The following is a 24,564-nucleotide window of genomic DNA, read 5'->3' on the forward strand; positions in this document are numbered from 1 at the left end:
AAGCCAGAATAGAAATTGGAAGACTTTAACTTCCAGAAACAAAGCTAGAGAAACAAGTATTTTCCTTTTCCCTTTCCCCATCCTGGATTTCAGATTTTGGCATGGTGGAAGAGGAGACTCTGCATTATCAAGTCTATCTCTAAAAAGAGATGTGAAAAGGGCATTTCATATTTTCACAACTTTAACAAAATTATTCTTCATGAAAATTCATTTTAGGAGTGAAAGGATACATTTTTAATTGGTTTTGTTCTGGTATGTCTAAAATATCCTCTAAGGGACATATGGCGAATTATCTTTTATATCTTAATGCTGGTTAATGTTGTGCAAAGCAGTTGCATTGCTTTTTGTATACCAAAAAATGCTTTGTTGATAAAAAAAGAGATTAAATTCATACACAGGACTGTTCTCAAAAGTGAAAATAATAATTGGTGTATTTTACAGGTATGTGATTTACACAATAGTAGTTGGGACATAAACAAATTTAAACATCCAGTCCAGAAGAGATAAATAAATGGTATGCTTTTAAAAATTTATATTTTTTGTTTATTGTCAGACTATTTCTAATTATCTTGCTGGATTTGTCTTCAACAATAGGAAGACATTTATTGTTGCACGTGTATTTCATCTTTCAGCTTATCAGAAACAGACCCATGATATTTTTATCTGTCCACCTACTATTCTGCACACTTTACCTTTTTTACCAAATTATGGCTCTAACTATGAAAACAGTTTATGACTAGAAAAACACAGACTGCAACAGCTCTCAGTAGGTTTTTAGGGACACCCCGTGGCAAAATGACACATTGCAAATGTTAAAGAAGCAAGTGTCAAAACGAAGAAAAGTGGTCCCACATTTTTTGAGGGTTTTAGTAACATCTGTTGCCTCACAAGATGCATTTCCATATTTCTGACCAGTGCTAGAATGCACGGGTTCACGTTTGCATCTTGTCAACTGCCTTCAACATTGATTTCCAGCACATTTTCATGACAAAGTCTACATGCTTTTTACCTTGTGCATTACAGAATAGTTCACTGTAGCGAAAAATTACCAGTCTAATTCAGCAAAAAGTTATGTCCATTTCAAATTGCTTTAATTTTTTTTTAATGTGACAGTACAACATTAAAGGTGCTGGCACACACATTACATCAAGCTCCTTTCAGAGTGTGTTTCTCTCACTAATCACCACCAGCACACGTTATTATGGTTCCTTACTTTTTACTTACCCTACTACACCCATCCAGTTCTTTTAAGGCAGAATGGACAAAGGCATGTAATGTACCTTTTAGAAATACACATTCATGAACAAGAGAAATGCAGCACATATTTGTCCATAGGGATACTACTGTGGATAAAAAGCTTCAGCTGGCACTGAACATTGTCCCACAGTACAAGCTTAAACATAGTAAGCTTAAGCAAGGACAATTGCTTTTGAAAAAGAATTATAGCTAAGGTCTGGTAGACTTTGAGAATGGCTTAAATGCAAATCTGAGGACAATCTGCTGCCAGCAATACGTCTAGTCTTTGATCACTTTTCAGCTTGTTAATGAATTATACTATTGACATTTAGCTTCCATATCTTCATGAGCACCATAGACAGTGTATTTCACAAGTCTCTGCGCATTTGTGTTAACTCTGTCTCCTTGTGAACTCATAAAAGCTTGTAGCATCCAGAATATCGTGCAGAGAGGAACTGCACATCTGGGTCTTGCAAGAAAAATCATCCATTTTATGCATTGTGCACCGGCCTGTTGTTGCCCTGTAAATATTGCGGGCAATGCCCATAAGTATCTGAAGTAAAGGTGTGAAGAGGATGAAGTGAGGCTCTTCTTGGAGGTACCAAGCAATAGGATGAGAAGCAATAGCCAGAAACTGATGGACAGAAAATTCTACCTGAGCATGAGGAAGACCTTACAGTGGAAGTGACCGAGCACTGGAACACACTGCCCAGAGAGGCTGTGGAGTTTCCCTTACTGGGGATATTCAAGAACCGTCTGGACACAATCCTGTGCCATGTGCTCTGGGATGACCCTGCTGGAGCAGGAGGTTGGACCAGGTGACCCACTGTGGTCCCTCCCAACCCGACCGGTTCTGTGACCTGGTCATTCTCGCTCTCCAGCTCCCTCCGCCGCCCAGTGCCGCGGCAGCGCTGGGACAGGCGGGAGCCCGGCACCCACCGAGCACCGAGCCGCGCTCGCAGCCCGCCGCCTCCGGCCCTGCCCGGCCCTGCCTGGCACTTCCCCGGCTCCCCCCGGCCCTGCCCGGGCCTCCCCCGGCACTGCCTGGCACTTCCCCGGCACTCCCCGGCCCTGCCCGGCTCTCCCCCGGCCCTGCCCGGCTCTCCTCCGGCCCTGCCCGGCTCTCCCCGGCCCTGCCCGGCTCTCCCCCGGCCCTGCCCCGGCTCTCCCCCGGCCCTGCCCGGCTCTCCCCGGCTCCCCCCGGCTCCCCCCGGCTCTCCCCCGGCCCTGCCCCGGCTCTCCCCCGGCCCTGCCCCGGCTCTCCCCCGGCCCTGCCCCGGCTCTCCCCCGGCCCTGCCCGGCTCCCCCCGGCCCTGCCCGGCTCTCCCCCGGCTCTCCCCGGCTCCCCCGGCCCTGCCCGGCTCTCCCCCGGCTCCCCCCGGCTCTCCCCGGCCGCAGGGCCGGCGCAGCGCCCGCCCCCAGCACCTCTCACCCGGGAAGCGGAAGGCGCTGCCGAGGCTGCTGGCCGGGAGGAGCGCACGGGGCCGGCGCTGGGATCGCTTCGCTCCCCGCCGTGAGTAGCGCAGGGCGCCCGGCGGGGCTGTGCGGGCGGGGACGCGGCGCCGGGGACTGAGGGGGCTCCGCGCCAGGAACCCCATGGAAAAGAAGGCGGAAAACCCTAACAAAGCTGCACCACGCAAATTGAAACCGCATTAGCGAGGCTGCGTTGAGTGAGGGGAAAATACACATTCCGTTTCTCCCTTTGGTCTTTCAGGCACCAGGGACTGCAGGAGCAGCTGCTGACACCCCTAGATGTGCTGTGAGGCTCCCGCCAGGGTCTGAGCGGCATCACCGGGGGAGCACCATGCCTTGGAACGCGCCTGCTGCTGTGCGAAGGGCTTGACTGTCTCATGCCCCCACTGGCATTTCAGTCCTGTCACAGAAGCCAGATACGCGCCTGCCGCATTCAGCGTTAGCAGAGCGGGCGTTCCGTCCATCCGCTGTCCAGTTACTAAAAACATGGTACTCCCGTCATTAAAAAACTGCCTTTGGCTGCCCTGTGTCCTCAGGACTCCAAAAGCTTGCTTCTGGAGCACAGCTGGTGGAGGCCTCATTATCCAATCTGTTTCTAATGATGTTTACCAAAATCTAGCTGTGGAAGACTGGATCCATGACCACATGGATTTAGAGAAGCAACAGATCCTTTTCCTTTGGAGAAATTCCCCTGCTGTGGTAATAGGGAGACATCAGAATCCCTGGCAGGAATGCAACCTCAGGCTATTGAGGCAAAAAAATATAAAACTAGCCAGGAGAAGAAGTGGAGGAGGGACAGTTTACCATGACTTAGGTAATGTCAATTTGACTTTCTTCACAACCAGAAAAAAATATGAACGAATGGGAAACCTGAAACTCGTTGTGAAGGCACTGAAAACCTTGCGACCCCAGTTAGATGTACATGTCACTGACAGATACGACATCTTGCTAAACAAGCAGTACAAAATCTCAGGCACTGCTGCAAAGTTGGGAAGGACAAGTGCTTATCACCACTGTACCTTACTCTGTAATGCAGATAAGTTTGTTCTGTCTTCTGTGCTTAAAAGTCCTTATAAAGGGCTAAAGAGCAATGCCACTCCTAGCGTGCCTGCCTCAGTGAAAAACCTCTTTGAAGAGGATGCTAGTTTAACTTCTGAGATACTCCTGGATGCCATTGCTAAAGAATATGCTGTGCAACACCAGATAGATCACCATATCACCTTAATAAATCCAGCTGATGAGACTCTGCTTCCTGGAATTAGTAACAAAACTAAAGAACTACAAACCTGGGAATGGGTTTATGGAAAGACACCAAAGTTCAGCATCAGCACGTGTCTTAACATGGCCTATAAAGATTCTGTTCTTGACGTTAAAGTAGATATGGATGTAAAGCATGGAAGGATTGAAGCCTGTAACATTGATCTGCCAGAACAGTGGCTGCCACCAGGCCTGTACAGTGAACTGGTCAAGAGTCTTACTGGCAGTAAGTTTTGCCCAAATGAAATCACTATGCTAGTGACAACATTGCTAAAGGTGTGTCCACAGGATGATGAGTTGCACAGCAGGTGGAGTCTACTATGTGAGAATATGATAAGGTTAATGTGACTTGCATTTTGAAAATGTAAGTTTAACTTCTGCTGCTTTTTTATTTAATGTATTGAAAACACAATTAAAACATTCACTATTAAGAGAAAAATTCACCTTGTAGAAAACAAACTGTTCGATCTTGTGCTTTTGTTTAATATTACAATTAAATTTCACTTCCTGCACCTGATGTTCACAAACTGTAGGATTGAAACCACTGCTGACAAGACATAATTGCTGCTTGAACCAGGGAAGATGGTGGGGGCATCCCAATTGGCCCTGGAGCAGAGAAGGTATAAATGGCTGACACAAATGAAATGGGGTAGGTGTAAAACTGATGTTGTGCTGCTGCACTGGATGCCCCAAACTGCATCCTGCTCGTTGGGGACAGTAGCCCAAAGTCCATATTGCAGCCAGTGAGCTGTCTGGAGAGGGATGTTCCCTGGTTTCTGACTGAAAGGCCTTTCTTGCAGAGTGCTGGTGTCCCTGTGCCTCTGCTGTACAAGCACTGTAGTGAGCTCAGCTCACCACTGGGTAGTGAATCACTGTAGGTCCACCGTGGGTTAGGGCTTTTGTCCATGCATGTGCAAGGGGAGGGGAAGATTAGGAAGTTCAGTGGGGGAGTATGTGATGAAGGCAGGAGAGGCTAACTGGGACAGAGGCCACATGTGCCTCCTCTGTTCTCGTGCCTGGCACAAACCTGGGATTCCCTGCTGCCATGGGTACTGGTGTCAAAGCTAAACATTTGGAAATGCAAATACAGATCTAGGGGAAAGGTTCCTTATGTTATCACCTAGCAGATTTTCTCATAAAAGGCAACAATGAACTGAAGGTGACAGTTTTAATATTAAGTAATAGCTATATATATATATATATTAAAATTATGAAAGAAAGGCTCAATATGTATTTAACTGTTGTTGAAGAATAAGTGTAATGCAATTTTGATTAGGTCAGAACAGACACCTGAAAGATGGCTGTGGCCAGATGGGGTTCGGGCTCTTCTCCCAGGTAACCAGTGACAGGACAAGAGGCCTTAAGCAGCACCAGGGAAAGTTTAGGCTGGGCATTAGGAAATAATTCTTCACAGAAAGAGTGATTCGGCACTGGAATGGGCTGCCCAGGGAGGTGGTAGAGTCACCATCCCTGGAGGTGTTTAAGAAAACACTGGATGTGGCACTCAGTGCCATGGTCTAGTTGATAAGGTGATGATGCTAGGTCATAGGTTGGACTCGATGATCTCAAAGGTCTTCTCCAGCCTAGTGAATTCTGTGATTTTCTACGTTTGAAATTGCTGGACTAGGTTAAAAGACACAGAGCTTCACATTTGGGAAATTACTGTATTTACAGTGAGCTTTCTCCAGAACATGGCTGGATCTATGAGGCATTACATAGCTTCCTTGAATTTCCTTATGTAGTGAAGAAATCAAACAGATGACTGAAGCTACAAATAATAAAAAATAACCTTTATTCCCATTAAAAATAGACATATATTGTACACAATTGAATAAAATTCACAAGTGACTAGAAACTTCATATCACAGTAGCAAGCCAGGGAGCTCCTATGGAATGTTTGGGGGAATGACTAACAGCACACAGCTCTGTGGCACACATATTATTCCTTTTGCTGATGCAACACTGCAAAGCTGAAATACTATTATGAGAAAGGATAAATAAGGCAGACCACTGGCAAATTGTGACCCAGAAAACAAGGCAAAGACCAGCTCCATTTCCTATTGATTGCTGTGGAATAGATTTGTTGTTAGAAGAAAGAGGAAAAGAACAGCAGCATTAGATGACAGAAAATTAAAAAATAAAGCACATTAAGAAAAAAAAAATAATGGAATACACTAACCATCAGGAAAAAGAAACAAGGTTCTAGCAATAAATATATTACTAGAATATAGAGGTCTGCTTACTACAAGGCAGAAGGTGTAAGGCACGTGTCAGTCCTGAGGCTGAAAAGATTTTCATGGGACCTGAAAAAGAGGCCACTGCCTGTTTTTTATGTCAGAGTGTATGACTTAGGCAGATTCTTGCTTACAAAGGACTCTTGTATATGGAGGGAAAAAAAAAAAAAAAGGCAGTACCTCTGGTAATACCTTCTGCTTTCCAAAGCCTGAAGGAATGACAAGGGAAGACTTTATCTTTATTCTAAAGAGCATATTGCTTAGAATTGCAAAATATTTTAAGTTGCAAGGGACCCAGAAGGATCAAATCCAGCTCTTAAGTGAATGGCCCTTACAGGGATAAAACACATGACCTTGGCATTATTCACACCATGCTCTGACCAACTGAGTTACTGAGGGTATCCAACTTCGGAAAGAACATAAATTTATTCTTTTCAGAGGACTACCTTAGTAGTAGCAAAATAGCTTACTGCAGTTGAGAGTGGCATGAAAAGCCAGTCATTGGACTTTAAAGAGTAAGACTGGGAGAAGATCACACATCCTTTCCACTTAATGCAAAGGATGGATGTCAGGTAGATGACCATGTATCATGGAATAAAAGAACACATAGGAATGACAGGGAAGAGAATACAGCTGTTTGCAGCATTCCCAGTCCCAAATCCATTATGCAGAGACACATAAGACAACCCTAAACTGACTGTGTACTGAACACTACCACATTTGTAGGCAAAGGGCTTGGAAAATGGAATGTGAAATTTGGAATTACTAGTAAAGTCTGGGAAATAAAGTATCACAGGATTTACAAAACCCCAGAAAAATAGTAGTCATGACTAGAATACAGGAATTAAAGGAAATAAATAAGACTGCTTGTAAAAGAGGACATGTGGCAGCCCAGCTTCCAATGATTATGAGGTGGTCAGTTAAAGATAGAAGATTCAAAACAGGCTCAAGACAAAATCAACAGTAAAAGCAGAAATGACAGTAAAGAGGCTTTTGAAAGACACTCTTGAGGGTCTGATATGAAATCAAGATAAAATTTCAACATGGATTGTATTAATTAAGATTACAGAAGAAGTACAATGAAGGAATCACACAGTTTTGTTTTCTCAGACTGGAAAGTCTCAAATATTCTTAAACATATAGATTATAAAAGCTGCAGTAAGTAGTTAGAAGACTTGCTTCTGTGGGCAACCAGCTGGACTCAAGCAACATCCTTCAGTCTTACATTTTTATGCCTATGAAAACACTTATTAAAACCAGTCATTTCTGATCACATTTTCTTTGTGTGTTTAGTGTGAAAGACATCCACTGTTGTTTCATGACAAGGTCTCAAGTCAAAGTCACAGTATCCAATGCTGAAACGACCCTGCAGAAATGAACAGAATTGACATGTTGAGCATATACTGTAGAAGAGCTCATTTTAAGTTAATTAAAAAGTCAAAGCATCCTTACCTGTGGTTTCTTAAAATAATCAAGACCCCTTCCAATCTTAATCATCCACCCATTGTTGAATCTGTTTCAAAAATGCACAAATTTGAATACTATGAGTATGCTGAATAAAAAGGTTATATGCACATGATGCACAAGCTCCTTGTTTCAATCACAATTATTTCCTAGTGTCACCAATACCTGTGTGAACTACAGAAGGCACCATTCTGTATAGAGACAACTAATATATTCACAACTAGAAAATATGAAACTACAGAGGGCTGATTACATCTAATGAGGGCCACTGCCTTTTACTTTGTTAACCACAGCTGCAGTTATCTCAAAAGTTAAGGTTAAATAGTTTGACTTCAAAAAACTGACATTTGGTCTTTTTTTATATCACCCACCTGATTTCTCGATCATGTATTGAAGATGAGAAGTCAATATTCAGTGTTACCCCATAATTACTCAATGATTGTTTTATTTCTTCCAAGGCAGTCATCTGTTGACTCCTCCCACTACCCTACCAAAAGTAAAAATAATGTGATAGGTTGTTTTTTTTTTTTTTCTTTTCTTTTTTTAACTATATATTCTACTTCTGGTCACCACTGCTTAAACTCATGCACAAAACCTTTTCAGTAGCAAAGTAAACCAAAAGAAAGTAACTTGGATGAAGGCAGATTAACAGTTTCAAAGACAGGATAAAAAACAGACAGACTTCAGGTATATTTGCTGAGGGATGTGGAGGAGGAGCTCACTCTCAGCCCTTTGAAACTAGATATGTACTATTTGAGCCAAATTAAGTGTGGTAGTAGTTTAAATAAGTGCAGTGGTAGTTTGAGAGATTTCAGCTCATGAAAGTCTCTAAAATGACAAGTACAGCAGTCAGAGGAACAAAAAACTCCTTGTCTCAACAGATGCTTTGGTTTTTATGATATTTTCCACAATAAAACTTTCACAGAAATTTCAATTTAAAATTCTGTTTACCCAGAATTTCTTAACCAGAAAACTCTGAACTTACAAAATTACTTATGTTCAACTATCACATTTTTATTTTTCTCTTAATCTGTGTTTTCTGCTGAAAGCATCACAGCCTGAGTATATCAAGCCCTGGTAAGCAGGAACAAGTCTGTATTTTTATATTTTGTTTTGCATGTGGCATCATCTGAGTACAGGGAAATAGAACCCAAAATCTAGACACTTACCTCATCATAGGAAGTGAGGAGGTGGATTGTTTTCACCTTGCACGGCCCCTTAACTAGCATCTCGCAGAATCGTAGAAAGTTATACAACTGAAAAAGTTTTATTTAGTTTAGTAGCTTGGAATTTCTCTAGTGGCTACACTTGTATCAGTTACACCAAATGTCTACTTGCCTGATGAACCTGCCGAATGTAGGGGTCCTCTACCCAAACTTCAGAAACAATCTCAGTGAGGTACTCGTGGAAAAGCTTTTCATAGCCAAAACCTGTTGCATTTTCCTCTATCCTGATTTGCTTATGGTATTTGCCATCTGAAAGGAAAGTAAATCTCTTTTAAACTAAAGGTCAGGACATAATTTCCATGTTAAACCACCTCCCCCATCAAACATTCACGCAACAACAGACAATTAAGAGCAAAGGGGGACGTCGGGTACATGACAGCTCATGGAATCACAGAACAGGTCAGGCTGGAAGGGACCACAGTGGGACATCTGGTCCAACCTCCTGCTCCAGCAGGTTCACCCCAGAGCACACGGACAGGATTGTGTCCAGACGGTTCTTGAGTATCTCCAGAGAGGGAGACTCCACAGCCTCTCTGTGCAATCTGTTCCAGTGCTCGGCCACCTGCATAGTAAAGAAGTTCTTCCTCATATTCAAGTGGAACTTTCTGTGCATCAATGCCTGCCCTTTGCCTCGTGTCCTGGTCATTGGCATCTCCGGGAAGGGCCTAACTTCCTCCTTTTGGTACCAGCCCCTCCATTTAGGTATTTATACCTTGTTTCTCTTTCTCAATGTGTTTTTTAATGTCCTCGGCCCTGGTCATGTACTCCTTTATCTTCTGCCGGTAGCGTTGCTTTTTCGCCTCATCTGTCGTGGCTGCGAATGACAAAAAGTCACGGGCCGGTTAAACACAGGGGCCGGTCCTCCCGAGCCCTGCCTGACCCGGCTCCCCCGGGAGGAGACCGCCGGCTCCCCTCCCTCCCCGCCGGGCTCCAACACCGCTCGTGTGTCCCCGGGGCCGCCCCGAGCCCGACCGCGGCGCCCAGCCCGGTACCTTTCACCACCTGCAGCAGGAGGTCGATGCCCTCCTGGTAACACACCAGCGACTCCTGGAACCGGCACGCCACATCCAGCTGCACCGCCCGCTTCACCGTCTCCGCCCCGGCCCGCTCCAGCGCGGCATAGCCATCGCTCCCCGCCCGCGACATGGACCCAGACGGGGACGCGGAGCGGGACGGCGACGGGAGCGGGACGGGGAGCGGGGACTGGGCGGGGGAACGGAGCGGAGGTGTCTCAGCGTTCTTCTTCCTCCCGCTCGGAACTGAAGTGCCGCAGCACCGGTGTCCGGGCGGGACGGGCCGTGCGCACCGAGATGGCGGCGGCGGCGGGCCGGGCGGGCCTGGGCCTTGCGGGCGCCGGGAAGGTGAGGCTCTGGGGTGCGGATCGGGTGTGTGGGGAATCCGGGGGAAGGGGGAACCCCGGTGGGGATCTGTGGAGAGATCTGGGCTGGGGCCGAGGCTTGCAGCCCCCGGGAAAGTGGGGATCCAGATGCGGCTCCGGGAAAAGGATCCGAGCGGGGTCTCGGGGGGGTTGATGCAGTGAGGCATCCTGTTCGGGTCTCCGCGGCCGCTGGGAAGGTGGGGACCCAGGTGGAGCTGGGGCTCGTAGCAGTGTCATCTGTTCGCAAGTATTCAGAGCCAGAAGGAAAGTGCAGCCAAGTTATGCCCTCCTCTTTTTGCAGGTGCTGGGCAAGAGGATGGAGGGGATGGCGTCCCCGGTGTGGGTTCGTTGTCTCTTTACCAGGTCGAGAATTCCAGACTCGGTATGGGCTTGACTTTCACTTTACATTTTTACATTTATGGTTTTAGTTTATTTTTTGCGAGATACCATCTGGTGTCAGTTGGCTCTTTTCCCTAAGAGCACTCTCAAAGCCTGTGGAAAAACTTGCCATCCAGAGGCTGAGCACTGACTTCCTGATAAAATGCACGTGAATTAGGTGTTGTGCTGGTACAGGGTGTTGTCCTTGTATTTCTGTGCCGTTGTGTGGCTAAACTCAAGAATTACTATATTTTTCAGCAAACCATTATAGAAATATGTTTGACTTCATGTTATAAAAGCTAAATTTGAGGTCACTTTGTTGGTGCTTTCACCGCCTGAAAAGAAAAATATGTAAGAATTTTTACCGAAGCTGAAGTATGTTTTAGACAGTAGTTAACTGCAGTACTGATGACCAAGATATATAGGGAAAAAAACCCTCTGGTTTTGTGAACTTTTTATTCTAGGTATTTCAGCCACGGCCTGAAGATCATGAAAAGTATGGAGGTAACCCTGAGGAGCCCCACAAAATCCACGTTATTACCAGAATAAAAAGTGTCGTTGGTCGCCCGTATTGGGAAAAGAAGATAATACGTGATCTGGGACTGGATAAAGTATGATTGTTGGGTTTTATACTTGTGTATATCAGAAATGTAGCACTAAGGTGATGGGTTTTATAAGGACCTCCATTTTGCAGTCACAAACCAGAATTACATTTATAGCAGCCATAAAGCAATCTGAGGTGATGATGATGTGTTTAAGAGCTGAGGAATAAAGGAATATTAAGGAATATTTGGGGCAAATGTACTTTTAAAGAGAATTCAGAATATCTCTGTATGGTATTGTGCTGCATTGCCTGAGGAAAACTTTACCCTGAGAATTATTCTAAAATAATAGAAATAGGTTTGTAAATACTTTGAATTCAGGTCTCTGCGGCTCATATTATTCAGAAATTGTAGGAAGGTAAATAAAACTCGCTTATCAGTGAAAAGGCTTCCAAATCAAGACTGTAAAATTTGTGTCAAAGATGTGTTTATCCAAGTTTTTCAGGCCAACTGCACATTGTGCAAAGATTTGTCTAGTCAGTGCTATAATGCAGATGAAAAAAAAGTGTGCTTAAACAATTTAAGTTATAACTGAAGAAAGCAATTTTGCTCCTAAACTCTTGTATTTACATTTGTGGTATTTTTAACAGTTGGAATAAAAATACATGTATAGTGAAATAGGAATAAAAATGAAATTATCTTTTTACTGGAATCAAGTTTTGATTGCATATTTTTATGTATGTACTTGATGCATGGCACTTCTCTAAATCTTATATTTGCAAATATGGTTTATTTTTTTACTGGTAATGTGCAAAGTTCAGTGAACAAAGATTTGAGATTTGGCAACACGTTTGTAAAACTTGTTTTATCCCTTTTGTAGGCACATCAGCCAAGACTGCACAAAAATATCCCTTCTGTGAATTCCAGACTGAAAGTTGTTAAACATCTCATAAGGTTTGTTAACTATTTGTTTATTTATATTTGGAACATTTAATGTAATTCCCTTCTAATCACAGGACTTCACTAAGCAAACTCTTTTGCCTGTAGAATACAGCCACTGAAACTACCCCACGGGCTGCCAACAGAAGAGGAAGTGTCCAGCACCTTTCTGACAACCAGGGGAGAGCTTGTCATTAAAAAGCGCCTGAAACCTGTGGAGCAGAAGGAAATTAAGTCATAAGGTGTGCTGGTTGGATTTAGAGTTTATAAAATAAATACTTTAAATCCCCAGTTAAGAGTTTGTGTATAAAATGTAAAAGTTCTTACTCTGCTATGAATGTCAAAGATGATACTGATGCTTAAAGAAGAATTGCAGGTGTACAGATATGAAACTCAATGTTGTTAATAGTTACCTGAAATCTTAAATGAATTATAGGCTCTCTGTCTTTGTGTTTTAATTTTGTGGCTAGATTGCTGCAGTTTTTGGCTAACTGTGAGACAACTTTATTTATAAATTCAAATAAGCAGGGAAGAGAGTAGAATAGATATAGCTGATGATGGTGAGGACATTTCAAGCTAGCAGCAAAGATTTACAGCAATACTGCAGGACTTTCACTGCACAGAGGAGGTAATTGGAATTGGAAAGCCGTGTTTAGTAGTCACATGAGAACTGACTGGCTGTCCACAGAGAGTGATTTATTACAGTTATCCAGATCTCATGCTTGTTCCCTAGCATACAGTCTGTCATCTGGCTTCTTCTGTAGCTTACAAAGCATGTGAACTCTCCATTTGGGACTAACAGGAGTTAATCACCTCTTGGTTGGTTGTCTAACTTCAGGAAACCTGCTGTCTTCATATGTATCCCCTGATCCTAAGGGTTTAGTAAGAACAGCCTAAGAGCTGCGGTCTGTGTGGAAGTTAATGTTTTTCCTTTTCTAAAATGGCAGATGTTAGAAATGTAGAGACCCTGAAGCAAACCTCTGATGTGAGTTAAAATTATGGGCTGCAAGCTTATAAAACAGTGCTGCATGTGTAGTTTTATTTACAGTTTTAAGAACTGTGGCCAAAGTCAGCAAGCTGCTGCTGTATCAAATCATAAAGTATTTGGAATTTGAGCCAGGATAAATTCTGTAATTTAACATGCTGTGAGCCTCTCCCACATTAAACACACTGAAGAGGAGTTAATATTAATGACTTCATGTTGTGAGAACATCAGAGGGATACAGTGGCTGAAAATCAGTGTTTATCCTTTCTGCCTGTTTGCAGAGAAGAATAAACACCTGTAGGAGTTCAAAGGAGTTCAAAACTGTACTGTTTATCAGTACAGGGGCATAAAAGCTGGAGGCACTGTGCAGAGAGAAAAGGAGAAAAGGATAGGCTGTTGTAGTGGCATTGTGCATAATGGCCCCTATGGCCAGGCTGAAGGCAGAAATGAGAATTTAAGCTGAAATAAAATAGCATGGGAAAAGTGATAAATTAATCACGTTGTAGATAAATTAAATATTTTTCAGATAAATTAATGTTGCTTTTCTCACCTCCCTCCTTTCTTCCAGCATCTGCTCAGGATCTTGTGCTGCAGTGTGTTTCAACTGCAGTCTCTGTGAGGTGTTGATTGTATTCCCAACAGGGAAGTACAAGCTGGAATTTGAGCCTTTTTGAAGCATGTGTGTAGTGCAACCAAGGCACAGGGCATTCTTTAAAGAGATGGTGCAAGTACTAGGACACAAAAAATTAGGCAAATGGATCTTGCTGCTGGTGGATAGCAAATAAGACTTGTGCCTGGGTCGGTGTCGCAGAGCACCAGAAGCAGGCTGCCTCAGCCTTGCCAGGCGTGTTTGAGATTCGTGTCCGTGGCACTGCAGCCTGGGGAGCTTCCAGCAGAGGGCTCTGCCTATGAATATGCATATGGATCTCTGGCGCTGCGGGGCATTCCTGAGGGACTGTGTTAGTGGAAAGACTTGGTACCATTCACAGCTTAACAAGTGTCTGATAAACTATCAAAGCTAAAGCAGAGCTTTATAATAGCAGGCTCCCACATAGAGAGAAGGAAAAATACATAGTACCAGTTACATCTGACTGAGATTCAGCTACAGGAGATGTTTACAGAGATGTTTAATTGAATTGACAAGCTGATAGTTCCAATGAAAAAGAAAACTGTATTTTTTCAAACTTTCTAATATACGTGTACATTTGGGTGTTTCTGAAATGGTATTACCCCAAGGGCCCCCACTCTCATACACTTAGTCTGCTATCCCAAACCTTCTCTGTATGAGCATACATTCTCTAAAGATTTGCTCTCAACCCTAAAATTTGAACCAGCAGGGTGCACAAACACAATGTGTGTCCACAACCTTTCAGTAATGGAGCTTTGTAAGGCTCCACATAGATCTTTGTGAAGCACAGATAAGAGACGTTGCCTTTTTGTGTAGGGAACAAATGACTGACTTAAGATGATTGCAAAATTCAGGTTGGAAGGTACCTTTTTGGTCTCTAGTCCAACCTCCTGCTCTACACAGGGCCAGCACTGAGGTCAGATGAGGTTGCTCAGTGCTTTGTCCAGTTGGGTCTTGAAAGCCTATGACAAGGACAGCTCAGCCTCTCTCAGCAGCCAGTGCTGCTGTTCTGTACAGCTGTTAGACACGTGTGGCAACAGATAAAATATAAGGTGGATAAAATCTTGTTAAGTGGTGTTAGAACTTCCTTGCAGCATTTATCTGCTGCTTGAGAAACTTCAGGTGCAGATGAAAATTCTGAATAGTCTCATGAAGCAAGATGAAAAATAAAAGGCAAAAGGTTAAGTTACATCTTGGACTGTTGGCTGTGTTACTTTTGAAGTTATTTTTACAGGCTTACCTGGAAAAAACCCTATTGCAAGTTTGTACTTGTTCCTGGCTTCCTTGTCCTCCCTGATTGTTACTGTTTCTGGGCAGGCTAAATCTAGAATGTTTTTAATTAGAAGCAAAACATGCAACCAGGGCCTCAAATCTAATCATTACTCAGAGATCTCAATGTCCATCTCCCTTATAAAACCTGGCTCTCACATCCACATCGTTGGCATAGTTGTGTGTTTTGCCAACATCCATTTTGTGGTAGGTGTGGACAGTGTTAACTCCTGCATTATAGGCTGAGAGCCCACCTGGAATGAGGGTGAAAGAAACACATGAGCAAAGGTGCTACTTCATCTGTAAATAATACCTCAGAGTTGCCAGGATAGGCAACCAGGATGGGTTGCTTTTTGTAGGTGAGTCTAGAACCACAAAGTGAATGGAGAAAGGAGGGGGAGAGCCCACCTTTGCTCCTTGCAACTGACAAATGCCATGGTATTTGCCACATTTCAAGGAAAAACCTGCTAGAAGGCTAACCAAATCTTACTACTCTATCCATTTTAGTGCATACTAAGGAATATTCCACATGAACATAGGGACTGGGGTGTATTTAACTTTCTGCCATGCTTACAGCATTGTCATGCTTGACTTTATACATGTGAAGGGTTTCGAAACTGACAAAACTCAACCTCTGAGGTGTCATTCCTTTGTCCAAGCTGGGGATTTTTTTCTGGATTTATCATCTTGTATAAAATCTCTGTGTCTTGTGCTGAGTGCTCTTCAGTGTCCCATGGCGCACCAATCCTACGGTGCTGTTATCCAGCCTGAAAGGAAACAGCAACATTACCACACCAGAACTATTATCCATTGTTAATACAGAGCTCTTTGTTGCTTACAGGCTGCTTGTGTTCATTTTGGTCCTTAATCTCAGGATTTACCTCTTCTGTGACTTTATGGAGGGGGCAGAATCACTGCAGGCAAAGCTAGCAGATGTGTGAAGGGCAGACATTTGGGCACGGAAGAGGAATTCCAGCCCTACTTCCTTGTCTGTCAGAGCCCTAAAAAAGAGCACAGCTGCTGTTGTAAAGGTGGCAGTATGCAGAAAGCAGGATTACTGCTGCTTCACAGTGTTTCCAGGTACAAGGTGACTGGTCCTGTCCTCCCCAGCTGAGTCAAGGGTGGGAAAATCCATTTCCTATAGGGATTTCCCCTTAATCCGTGAGGTAGTAAAGCGCAAGTCTGAGAGGGCTGGAGCTGTTACAAAAGCAGATCCTATGCATGCAGCAAATGTTTAGGGATTTTACAGATAAGGATACAACTTGGCAAACAAGTTAGGTACAAATGTAGGCATGAATAATGAAGCAAGATTCCCACTAGGTAGGTCCCTGTGGTGCATAAAGTGTAATTAACCTGATGGTATGTAGCTGCAGCCTACAGTGTGCTAAGTTTAAAAAGGTGCTTTTTGAAACAAGACTTATTATTAAGTGTGAAATAGGAACAATTAATCTCTTCAATCCCAAGGGAGTGCTGGCAAGCAATCATCAGTTTCACAGTGTAAAAGCAGTCTGCTCATGCAGACTGCAGATACTCACCCAGGTCCTTCCCTGGTGTTGGGAGCTGACAGCTTGGTCAATATTGGCCTTAGCCTGGTTGGCATGGGCCTTAGCTTGGCCAAAGAGTTGGCTGAAAAGGTTTAGGGGGTTGCCTTTCAACAGGGCCTCTGCCACTCTTCTGTCTCTGCTTCAAAGGAAGGATGAGATTTGTGTTTTTAAGAAGGTTGACCATACCTGCATTAGGCCAAATGCATTCCCGTGGTCACCCAGGCCATCCTTCAGCACTCTCCCAGCATGTGACTCTTGAAAGGTAATACCAGCAGTCAATCACAGCTGGAGCAAGACCCTCACCATTGCCAGCTTTTGTCATCTTACCATGGTATTTCTCCATGTTCTTCTTCTGCTGTCTTCTCTGAGGCAGGAGCAATATGACATGCATGATTTTGCCTTTCATTTTTAGAATCCAAACCCAGTATTTCCAAAGGTCTTATGGCTGAGCTGACATTTTAAATCCTTCTGAATGTGTTTAGAGTGAAACAAAGATAGAATTGACTAATTTTACTGAGGGGTGCCTTAGAAATCAATATATAGATGATATAAAAGACTTTTTTCTTCAGATTCAGAGGGCAGTTCTCTAGCATGCAGATTGAGAGTGAGATGAGTCTTATTTTAAATCTAAGTCTTTGGGTGGATTAATCCCAGATTTAGTCCCTTTTAATGTAGGACTATAGTGTAGAAATGTTCAGAAGTTCAGGTTTTGAGGGAAACTGTCAACTGAGAGGGAAAAGTAGGTTCAGGGTTTGGATGCAACGAGCAGACTTCCATTTTTCCGTGATGGTCTCACATGTCATCTCAAAGGCAACTCTATTCCCACTCTATTCGCAACATAAACTTATGTGCCCAAGTAGAATCTTTGTTGGTTGTGAAAAAATCTGCTTGCTTGGCAATGACTGACAATCAGAGACCAGGATCCATAATAGGGATGAGCTTGTGCATGTGTGTAAGGGAAGAATGAATAACTGAATTAGTGCCTACCTACACAGCTCAGACCATCTGGTTTCACAGTTGCCTCCAAAGCTCCAGTTGTGTCAACATTTCAGTATATTCCCATAACGCTCTGAACAGTGTAAGAGCATGTGCTGGTTTCAGCTGAAACCAGCACAGAGCAGTATTTACAACCAGATGTCAGGCCAATGCAATGTGTGACTCATGCTGTTAAAATGCTTTCAGATCCGTGACTGTAACCCATGGCATCCTTTTGATCCTAGTGCAGGTGTTTGTGCTAGCAGATGCAGTCATGGGATGTACAGCCTGCTCTGGAGGGGATTACCTCTTGGTCATGCTAGCTCATGTGTATCTTGTGAGCTGAATTGGTACTTTGTGCCCAGTTTATCTCCCCTAATTACCTAAAATTTAGCTGTCTTAATCTAAGCTTGTGATTTGGGCTGCCTGCATGGTCAGTGGAGGAAGGCATCTCAAAAAGGCAGGTTTTCTGTTCCAAATTAAAAAAAAAAAAAAAAAAGGTAAAGAAAAAAATAAGAGAGTCAATTGAAATCCTACACTATTTACTGGCTCCAGCTTGCTTTTCCATAGCTACAAATCAAAGATAAACATCCTTCAATTACACCCATTACAATTTATCTGACTTGTAGATTGTTTGGCTTGCAATTTATTTGCATGTATCTGTTGTCTTAACGTACCATTGCAGGAGGGAAAACACACAAACATCAACCGAGAGGAGCAATGCTAACACCTAATGGAAAACAGACTTTGGTACAGTGAGTCATTTACAAGAATATTAGACAAAGATCACAGACCTGACATGTTTGCTGCAGGATGTCTCCCCTCATTCTCAGTGTGCTTCCTGGAGACAAATGGGCTTTCTATCTGCTGGCAGTGTTCTGGAACAGCTGGCTCTGTGTACTTCCCACCCCCACTGGTTGTACAAGAAACAGAAACACCTAACGACTTGTGCATCCTCCCAAACACAACAGGGATCCTGTTCTACAGCAAAAACACAATTACAATTTAAAAAATGAAATAGCTTTTAATTTGATTTAAAATCCCATTGCTAGCAGTTTAGAACTAGGAGGAAGCTTGTCTGAAAATGACTGCTCCCCTTCAGTTCTTGGGAGCAATAACATGCTGACAATGGGAAAATGCGCTTCTGGATCTAATCGAATTTTTGCAGGCAAAGATCCAGGAACAATAACATGGCCAGAGCTGCAACTGCTGAGAATTTGGATATGAAGAGACTACGCCAGGCCCCTGTTGTTATCCCGTCTTGCACAGAGACAACAAAGGTCAACAACGCCAAATTAGCAGGCAGTGTGGATTTCAAAGCTACTGTAGCTGTGCGGCAGCAAGGAAAACAGCCACTGGATGGCAGAACTCCCCCGGCAGAATCTATCCTGACCCGCTTCTCCCCCTCGGTAGATTTCGTGGGTGTGAAATGCTGTTTTGCTCTTTCAGCAGCCCTTTTACATTTTTAACGGGGGAATTCGTCCCGTGTCATTGCGCTGAGAGATTCTGTAAGTTTTTGCTGTAACTGTTGATACTTCCTATAGAGAACCAGCTGCAGAAAGTCACAGAAGCTCATGCATGGGGCTCTTCATGTTCACAATTATGACTGAGTGTAAAGAGGTTTGAAACAGAGGAAAGCCCATCTGGCAGGAAGGAAAACAGATGTGGCTCAAAACGAGTAACATTAAAAAAAAATCAAAATACCACCAAAGGTGATTCGCAAGCCATTAATCTCCATATGGTCTCTGCTACTATTTCCTTGTTTCTGGGGCAGAAATATAAAGGATGTACTAGTTTGCTGCTTCCATCACAGTGATTGAGGCACTCCCACCATGAACATCTTTATTCCCTGCCCATATTCTCTATAAAAACTTCCTTTGCCACACCTAGACAGTTTCACCTGAATTCCCTGGGACTTTATTTATACTCAACTAGCTCTTCAGCCTCCATATAGAGCAACCTGACAGCCCTGCTGCTGAAATACTTTGTGCATGAGGTAAGTGTAGGATATCCACCTATAGTCCATATAGATAGAGCCACAGTGATCCACTCAATATCAGTATCCATGATCGATTAGCAAGCAGCTCTTCACTGATCACAAGAGTCACAGGGGAAGGACAATTTGGTTTCCCCAGAAGCCACTCTGCAGAGCACTGGAGCAGATCTAGTACCAGCTACTCTTCACTCTTCCCTCCTGTGTCTGACAGGAAGGAAGAATTGCCTCTGGCAATTAAGTGGTTCAGGACAAACATCTGTGGGACAATCTGGTCCTCTATATGGCATTTATGGCTCAGGCATGCAGCTGTGCCTTTTTAGAATTTGTCTTCATTTCCAGAGGAAAGGTACACAAAAATATGCTGCCAGGATTTTTATTACTATGACAGGAATCTATAACTCTGATTTCTGCAACCATGCACACACCCAAACGCATTTGAAAACTTTGTTAGTTTCTTGATCTGAATCAGCTAAGGGATGTCTGAATAAGCAGGGAATTCATAAAATAAAACCTGATTTAAAGGACAGTAATGAGTCAAATTTTTCCTTGCCTGCTTTGGAACAAAAAACCTTTCCAGTTCTTGGAAATTGAGTGCTTGTGGAAGACTGAGGGCTGCAGTAGTAGAGTCATAGGTTAGCCACATCCTGGCTGTGTGGGTTTTTTCATGCTCTTGAACATTTCTCCTAATTGCTAATTAGCTTAATAAGGAGTGGGCAAGAAATGAGTGATCATAGTTATGTTTTCAGGGGAGAAACTGGGGTGACACAAGCTTCCCATGGCAATCAAGCCCATTTAAGCTGTGGGAGGTTACCCAGCCTGCATTAGGAAGGCACAGTGCTCTGGATGCTGAGAGAAGGTCTGTGTCCTGAGGCTGCAAGATGGCCTCATGGAGAAATGCAGGGATCTGTAGATAGTTGAGGCATGTGAAGAACTGGCAAAATATGGATGAGAGCTGCAGTCTAGAAGGGGCAGGCTGCACCTGAGCAGTAGCACAGACAGCCCGTGTCACTGGAAATTGAAGAGCTTTTAGAGGAACATTTCCACTAGAAGCAGGAGAAAGCTGACAAGTAGAGAGGAGTCTTTTGTTTGAACTCATGTGATCTGCAAGGTGGACAAGGCTGGTGTTCAGTTTGCCTCTGAAAAAAACATGAGGGAAATAAACACAATATATGAGAAAGACAAAATCGAATACAGTTTCAAAGATTTGGCAAATGCAGCATTAAGTAATGACAAACTTTCAAGTGTTTTTGTAGAGTTGCTAGAGACTTCAAAATCAATCCAAATGCCTCGACCAAATGACAACCAAATGAGACAGAAGGTGTCTCAGAGACTTGGTGGAGGTTAGAAAACCAGTGAGATACAGCACTGCCAGCCTCACTGGAATGACTGAGTGGGATGTAGAGGTGGAGGAGTGATGCTGTATGTGAAGGATAAAAATGTTGCAGCATAAAAACATTACAGGAAAAGAGAAGCACCTTAAAAACCTGTGGGTGGAAATCCCAGTTGCTACTGATAAAAAAGCTGTAGTAGGACTGTACTATCCTTTTTGAGTTCTGTGAGGGTGGTCACTGAGGCCAGAGGAGCACTAAATGTGGGATGGTGGCACGAGTGGGAGCCTGCATACTGGCTGGATCAGTGCTTCATTAGGATGAGGTGCAGAAGCAGAAATTTTGGTTGCAATAAATCCCTGCTTCTAGGACAAGCTGAAGCACAGAAACAAATGCTAGGGAGAAGCACAAGGATTTTGTTTGAGGGATGTTAGTAGGAAGCTGCTGAGGCTGCAGTCCTACAACATGATCTCTTTTAACCCTGACATGGGAAAAAGCAGGCCCTGTGCATCCAATAAGAGTATTCAGTTTCAAGGCAGGCAATTAAATAAACTGAGGCAAGCATTAGAAACAGCTTAGCCCAGCTGGAGCACAGGCTCCATAGGGGTTCCTGGGACCACAGGCTGGCGTCCATCCTGGGCAATAAATGAGGTGCCATCCTGGGCACAAGTTGCTGGCTAGGAAATCCCAGCCCAGTTGTGCAATGACTAACAAAGCACAACAAACACAGTTACTCAGCACTGCACTGATGTGCTGGTGTTTCCCTTTGTTTTCTGCATGCCTCAGAGAGAGAGAGACACGGACATGGCTCTAATAGATTCAGCTGCAGCATTCGGAATCAGCCAATGGAACAAACTGTTCTCCCATGTGGCTTAGGGCTCTGACAGGGACTTGGTTTTGACAGTGTTTTCCTGCTGCTTCAGTTACTGCTGAAAGAGATTGTTTAATTGGCCCCTCTGCCTGGTTTCTATGAAAGCCAGTCATTGCAACTCCAGACTCCAGGCAAATCCCTGCCTGAGCCGCAGAGGGACCAGCCCACGCCACCTACAGCTTAACAAGCTGATGAGAGAGAAAGACTCCGCCTCACACTTGCTCTTTATTGTAGGAAGCACATTTAAATAGATTTCCCAGCAGTAACATCAGTTGTAAAACCAAATCACAGGACCCCAACAGAGAAGGTTTTCTTCCCTGTATGCCTTTTGTTTTCCATCTGCTGACTGCTGATTCTCATTCAGCAGCATTAGCCTGGAAAAGTCCTTAAACAGCACTTATTGCATTTCCCCTCTCTACAAAACAGGACTGCAAAGAGTGCAGGTTTAGATTAGATATTAGGAAAAAATTCTTTACTGTGAGTGTGGTGAGGCACTGGAATAAGTTGTCCAGAGAAGTAGTGGATGCCCCATCCTTGGAATTGTTCAGGGCTAGGTTGGATGGAGCCCTGAGTAACCTGGTCTAGTAGAAAGTGTCCCTATGTATGGCAGGGGAGTTGGAACTTGGTGATCTTTAAGGCCATTTTAAACTCAAACCATTCTGTGATTATATATGATGTACAGCTACTTTTACACGTCAGTCTTGAATTTTGTTTAAAACACCCAGGAAATGTTGCATTGCTTCATTATCCTGAAAGATTTTTTAACTATCCAGCAAATCCCCTTTGGAACTCACTGCTATTTGTCTTATCCTCAAGGGAAATGGATGTTGGTCATTGCCCTTCGTTTTTTTTTTTTTGGGTTTTTTTTTTTTTTCATATTAGTGAATCATAACTGTGTGCTTTCTCTTTTTTTTTTTTTTTTTTTTTTAAATATAATTTCCCCAGGCTGTGCTTTCCCTCAGGGTTGTGATTGTCCTGAATATATTTTTATTGGTGCAACAGGCTCAAACACTGTTGCCAAGCCTCACTGACTGACAGCTGAATAGCTGAGAGAAGAGTTATCCCAGGTGCTTCACACACAGTGCTGTAACGAAGATAATCCCCAAAAATTCCTACTTTTGGATTTCTCCTGTCTCTGGCACCAGCTTCTTTGTTTCCCACTAGAATCCCCAGCCCTTTCTGTGGGATGGTTGCCCACCCGCTACACCACTTCTTGACCTCATCTAGTGTTTTGCACCTGTGTTTAATTGATTTCAGTGCTTTGGTTCCTGACTGGTTTCCACAGTTTCTAACCACAGTGGAAGTGCTCATGTTCCATTTCCATGTAGCCCATGGTTTGATAGCTCATATCCTCCATTCATTTTCTGACCACAAATTTCAGAGAAACTGGTGTAGGACAGACTGGTGTAGCTCCAATTGAAAATCTCACCAGTTTGGCCAGAAGCTGTTCATAAACACTGCTTTTTCTACTTATTTTAAAGCCCTTCACATATGAGGGCACTTTATATTTATGCTGAAAGCATTATTGACCTCATGATATGGCACAACCATGGTTTCTCCTTTGGCCACTTAACCCAGTTAGATAAAAAAGTTTAATTGATCTGAGATGGTTTTTCTTTGCCAAGCAGACTGCCAGAACCCTCCTGACAGTTTCTAGTTTCTTTGTTGTCCCACAGGATCTCTTGAAGGAACCATTCAATCCTTTGCTCTAGCGTCTTCCTTGATATTTCAGGCAGGTGTCTTGGTCTTTGATTCCCTGGACCTTTCTTTCCCCTCTGTTTTGCTTTTCTCTTTCCTTGCCTGTGCTTCTGCTTTTTCTGATATGTTGCTTGACATTAGATTATTTGCTTTGCAAGATGTCTCTTGTTTTGGGGTTTGTTTTTGTTTATTTTTCCAATGGGCCATGGGTCAAAAGGGTGACCAAGAGTGTGACTGCAGTTGCTCTGTCTACATCAGACAGAAAAGGAACTTCCAGTAACATGGACAAAGGTGACCAGAAAAAGATCAGAGGGGAATGACAAACTGAACTCATTATTTGTCAGGAAACCTTTTGCTCAAATCTTCAGGCAGCATGCTACTGTTAAACTTTCTTTATTTACTCCTTCCTACCAATTTCAAGCTTTAGCTCATTTTCTGCAGAGATTTTCTATATTCACTGCAAAGTGCTGATGCCCTAAAACAACATTTGGAACAAAATACGGAATTTCCATAACTTGGAATTTTAAATAGACTTTAAAATATAAATAATCCTTTGTAGTGATGCTGCACGACTCAGCAGGTAGGTCTGCAGGCCCTTGGGTGTTGCTACCCCAACATGAAGCAGCAGCTTCATAGTTAATGCATGCACAAATTGGACTCCTGAGGAGCTCAGAGATCTGCAGGGTTGGCAGCACCAGTAGTGATGACAAGAAGCTTGCTGGCAGTCACTGAAGATCACATGAGGGCAACCAAAGAAAGCTCCACTATTGTTCACCCTTGGAACTCAACCCCCAGCTTTGTACACATAGGCAGCAATGAGATTCCCTGCCCCATCTGAAGTTTACACTGATCTACAAAAAATTCATTCGTATGCTTTACATAAGAGGTTTCTGTAACACAGAGGTTTACATAAATATCATACAGCAAAGGCTTCATTCTATGAATTTTACATAAGTTTTCAAGTAGACGACCGTGTGATATGTTTCATACGTTTGTATTACAAAGTAATGATTTTAGTAACATTATATTAATATAGTGTGGAATTCGTGAAAGACTAAATGAAATATAGCTCAATATCTGTGGTTGCTCAACGCTGAACTGTTTATGGTAGTCTTAAAAAACCCAAAAAACAGTGACAGTTGA

General features: G+C 43.4%; 4 protein-coding genes across 4 annotated transcripts; 2 read left to right on the plus strand and 2 right to left on the minus strand.

Moving 5' to 3' along the window:
• Positions 1-2,980: 2,980 nt before the first annotated feature.
• Positions 2,981-4,484, plus strand: LIPT1 (lipoyltransferase 1). The gene has a single exon (XM_066313625.1). It carries the CDS (start codon positions 3,196-3,198, stop codon positions 4,312-4,314), a length of 1,119 nt encoding a protein of 372 aa, XP_066169722.1. The 5' UTR covers positions 2,981-3,195; the 3' UTR covers positions 4,315-4,484.
• A 1,251-nt stretch (positions 4,485-5,735) lies between these two features.
• MITD1 (microtubule interacting and trafficking domain containing 1) lies at positions 5,736-10,103 on the minus strand. Its single transcript, XM_066313648.1, has 7 exons — positions 9,883-10,103; positions 9,603-9,704; positions 9,003-9,139; positions 8,834-8,920; positions 8,036-8,151; positions 7,653-7,713; positions 5,736-7,566 (listed from the first exon to the last, which is right to left on the minus strand). Exons 1-7 carry the CDS (start codon positions 10,034-10,036, stop codon positions 7,471-7,473), a joined length of 753 nt encoding a protein of 250 aa, XP_066169745.1. The 5' UTR covers positions 10,037-10,103; the 3' UTR covers positions 5,736-7,470.
• Positions 10,104-10,146: 43 nt separating this feature from the next.
• MRPL30 (mitochondrial ribosomal protein L30) lies at positions 10,147-12,418 on the plus strand. The gene is made up of 5 exons (XM_066313660.1): positions 10,147-10,251; positions 10,570-10,650; positions 11,111-11,257; positions 12,069-12,142; positions 12,236-12,418. The coding sequence occupies exons 1-5, from the start codon at positions 10,201-10,203 to the stop codon at positions 12,366-12,368; spliced, it is 486 nt and encodes a 161-aa protein (XP_066169757.1). The 5' UTR covers positions 10,147-10,200; the 3' UTR covers positions 12,369-12,418.
• A 932-nt stretch (positions 12,419-13,350) lies between these two features.
• On the minus strand, positions 13,351-17,758 carry LOC136375164 (lysozyme g-like). The gene is given in 4 exon segments (XM_066340530.1): positions 13,351-15,300; positions 15,609-15,767; positions 17,545-17,601; positions 17,603-17,758. Coding segments are annotated over 4 exon segments (423 nt in total). The 5' UTR covers positions 17,642-17,758; the 3' UTR covers positions 13,351-15,132.
• Positions 17,759-24,564: the final 6,806 nt, after the last annotated feature.

This window comes from Sylvia atricapilla, chromosome 2 (genome assembly GCF_009819655.1).
Source record: "Sylvia atricapilla isolate bSylAtr1 chromosome 2, bSylAtr1.pri, whole genome shotgun sequence".
Classification (NCBI taxonomy): domain Eukaryota; kingdom Metazoa; phylum Chordata; class Aves; order Passeriformes; family Sylviidae; genus Sylvia; species Sylvia atricapilla.